A 3,763-nucleotide genomic window follows, 5' to 3' on the forward strand; every position below is an offset into this window, starting at 1 on the left:
TGGCGCGCGCAAAAAAGAAAAAAAAAAATAAAAAATAAACCGTCCCTCGGGGAGAACTCGTTTCTTATCGAAAATTCGATGTCGATACGAGTGCCTAGCGTGCCGACAAGTGCCGCGTGCTATTGCACCGCGTTTCACGCACGTCTACGTCGTCCACGATGACGAGAATGGTGATCTCTGATGGGTTGCATCATGGGGAGATTGTAACGTTGGCAGGTTAGGTTAGGCGTATAAAAGGTTGTGTGAGAAGTTTCTGCCATCTTCTTGGCTCGTTAATCCTTTTGTCGTTGCATGATTCGAAACGAGGATCTTCGATTTGGAACGATGTGTCGAAATAATATTTATCTAAATATTAGTTATTTAGATAAATATTTATTTTTGAAAAAAATTTCATTTAAAGAGGATCGTCTATGTATATGTAGAATAAATATGTATTGCATTATAATTGCTTCTATTTGAGATTATTTTTACGACTTCTTTGCAATTGGAAATAATAATCTGAAATAAATTCGTGAATAACATGATTTTAATAATATTCGTGTTATAATAAGTGTTTATCACAAAATTTGTATGTAAATATTCTCGATATAAATAACGAGAAATTAATTTTGAGAATCCAAAAATGGTAGAATCCGCCTCTTCCTTCGAACGTTATGTATGAATGCTTAAATTAATAAAAATGAATATATGTTTCACATATTGGATCGTAATATCTCTTCGTCTCGATGTTATTTGACGAGTTAATTATCACATGGAATTGCTGTCAAAGAAAATGGATTATTCGTTGATCGATGCGTGGCAAAGATATGAAAATTTTTTTAATTGATGTCCGCGGGGCGAAAGTGTTTTCGTGAAAGTTAAAAAATGTTGACCAACATTTCTCTTCTTCTCGATCAGTGACGATTATTTTGGGATATTAATTTATTTAAAAAAACTTCACTGTCAACTTATTGATCATCAAATCGAATAACTGTCTATTACTCGAATGGTAAATAATCAATCATCATCGTTTCTCTGTCGATAAAAATGTTAAAAGGAGACAAAATGTTAAAAAACAATCGATACGATGTTTAAGATTTGCACAGATATAGATGCACGATTCTCTTTTTAATATAAATACACGCTGTTTACCTTATCTGGTTCAAAAGCGAGGAGGAAAAAATATTTCGCAACTTTTTCTTATTTTGTGATGTGCATAAATGAGACACGTATAAGAGAATGTTTTCATGAGAGACAAATTTAAAAAAAATAAATTAATTAATTGACAATTTAAAATGTTGATTCGATGAATAAAAAAAGACATATTGATTACAGTGCAATTACTTAATTACGTTACACTCGGGAAAATTCATTGATCAATTAGAATCGGGAAAAATCGAAGCAAAAATATAAGAATCTTTAGACAAATGCAGAAGAAATAATATTCATTTCACAAAAAGGCAATATTTCGTGACAGGAAAAATATTTTTTATATTGTTTTTTCGATTTTACAATTATACTTAACTCTTTAAATTATCTTTATTATGCAATACATATATTTCGTACGAAAAATAAATTTATTTGCAATTCAATGATTTACTTTTCACTTCATAAATTGTCCATTATTTGCTATTATTATTTTGATCTTGATAAAAAAACTTCTTAAATTAATCGTTTAATTTATATATATTATATTTACTATTCACGTTCCAAAAAGATCATTCTCGAACAATATATATCGTATGATAGAATCAGCGAAACAATATCGTTCTCGACTTCGACTCGCCTCGAGCATAGGCTCGAACAAAAGCGACGAACGAGAGAAGCAGCGAAGAGAGCCAAGAAGAAGAAGAAGAAGAAGAAGAAGGAGAAGAAGGAGAGAGAGATCGGTTCGGATCGGTTGAGCGGATCGCGCGGGTCGTCCTCGTGCTGGTCGCGCGTCATGGCGTGTGCTCGCCGCTTCTTTTTTCCCCTGATCTTGACTCCCCTGCACCCGCTTTTGACACGATGGGCCAGGGGCCACGGGTGTAGCGCAGGGGTAAAACAGTAGTAGGAGAGAAGCAGAGGCAACGACAGAGCGGCAGCACACCCGAGAAACCCCCTTCCATCCCTCCCCGCGAGAGTGCGTGCAGGTGTGCACGAAAAGGTCCTCTCCTGCGCCTTCTCCGGCACCAACGAAGGGGCCCCCCTGCGCCACTCGACCATGCGCACACACAAATACCTACAGGAACAACCGTGTACCGTATATACACACACACAGAGACGCGGAGACGCGTGGAGGGAACCTGTGCCGGGCCCAACAGGCCCCCAGATCTGTGGGAACTGTTCGGCCCGCGAGCTTCCCACGATACGCTCCGGCTGCTGTGCTGCAGGGTTCACTCGTGCGTTTCCTCCCCTTCCGTCTCCCCTGCCCGACACCCCTCTACCCGCCACCAGTCCCCTGACTGGCGTGGAAGGGGCAGCGGGTGGGACAGTTGGTGGGGGGAAGCGGTCGAGAGTATAAGTAGCCACTCGGTCCCCACCAGCCACTCAGAATCGACGTGAACACGGCATCGTGCGCTGGTCTCGGCACTCCGAGAACACACACGTTATATATATATATATACACTATCTTACAACGCATATCCAACGCGTTTTTGAGTTATCATCATTATCATTATTATTATTATTATTATCATCGTTTTGAATTGGAACATTTCGAGTTTCTCGAATACGTTCCACCCATTGGAAGAACACGGGCTTTGTTTGTGACAAGTGGAAAGTGAGGAGAAGTAATCTGACAAACGATGGCACCGCATACCAGCTACACGCCTGTCAGTGGTATGGAGTACGAGGAGCCTGTGTCGAGGACTTACCAGTACAGAAAGGTGATGAAACCGATGTTGGAGAGGAAGAGGCGGGCAAGGATCAATCGTTGCCTGGACGAGCTGAAGGATCTGATGGTGACCGCGCTTCAGGCCGAGGGGGAGAACGTGGCCAAGTTGGAGAAGGCTGACATTCTCGAGCTCACTGTCCGCCACCTTCACACGCTCAGGGCTGCCAGGAGGCTCACCCTCACGCCGGAGAACAGCTACGCGGACAGATTCAGGGAGGGGTTCACCCAGTGCGCCCAGGAAGTGTCCTCGTTCCTGTCCACCCCTGTCGCTGCCGCCGTACACCCTGCTGCCGGTGCACAATTGATGAGACACCTCGGCGGTTGCCTTCGAAGACTCGAAGGAACATCCTCGGCCAGTCTTGGGACCACCAACAATAACAACACCACCACCACCACCACCACTACCTCCTCCACCACCGTCGCATCCACCACTGTGAACACTGTGAGCAAGACGACACCAGCCGTCAGTCCAACCACCAACGTGATGATCAACGTACCCCAGAACGTTTACACGCCTCCCCAAAGCCCTGTCAGTGTGGCGAGTTCGTCCGGGGAGTCTATGGAGTCGTCGAATCCTGTTTGGAGGCCTTGGTGATTTGGATGAAGTTCGATAATTTTTGAAGACTTTGAACTTTGACAAGCTAATTCAACTTCCGTTCCTCTCTGGTGAAGAAGAAGCTTCGCTGTGTGTGGCAGCAGCGAATGGTAGAGGGGAGAAAACGACGAATCATTTGTCTTCCATACGTTGAAAATTGTTGAACCTCGTTCGAGGTGTTCGATAATTATAGATTGATGTAATCGTTTTTTTTTAAGTAATTAATCGTAATTGGGACCACTGTTTTCTCGAGATGCTACATTTCTATGTCTCTCTCTTTCTCTTCCTTTCTCTCTCTCTCTCTCTCTCTCTCT

The 3,763-nt window shown here is 42.8% G+C and overlaps 2 protein-coding genes across 7 annotated transcripts in view; both read left to right on the top strand.

Moving 5' to 3' along the window:
• LOC102681230 (tubulin polyglutamylase TTLL4-like) overlaps positions 1–3,763 on the top strand; it is a 127,311-nt gene that overhangs the window by 115,550 nt on the left and 7,998 nt on the right. The window lies entirely within an intron of this gene.
• Positions 1,833–3,763, top strand: part of LOC102681802 (enhancer of split mbeta protein-like) — a 2,166-nt gene continuing 235 nt past the window's right edge. The window contains exon 1 of one of the 3 annotated variants that reach the window (XM_031508487.1): positions 1,833–3,738. In XM_031508487.1, coding sequence (XP_031364347.1) covers positions 2,766–3,449 — 684 coding nt within the window. In that variant the 5' untranslated portion in view covers positions 1,833–2,765 and the 3' untranslated portion in view covers positions 3,450–3,738. The remainder of the gene's footprint in view (positions 3,739–3,763) is intronic. The other 2 variants (XM_031508486.1, XM_031508488.1) reach the window with 2 other exon arrangements.

Source organism: Apis dorsata, unplaced genomic scaffold, assembly GCF_000469605.1.
Source record: "Apis dorsata unplaced genomic scaffold, Apis dorsata 1.3 scaffold_88, whole genome shotgun sequence".
NCBI classification, from domain to species: domain Eukaryota; kingdom Metazoa; phylum Arthropoda; class Insecta; order Hymenoptera; family Apidae; genus Apis; species Apis dorsata.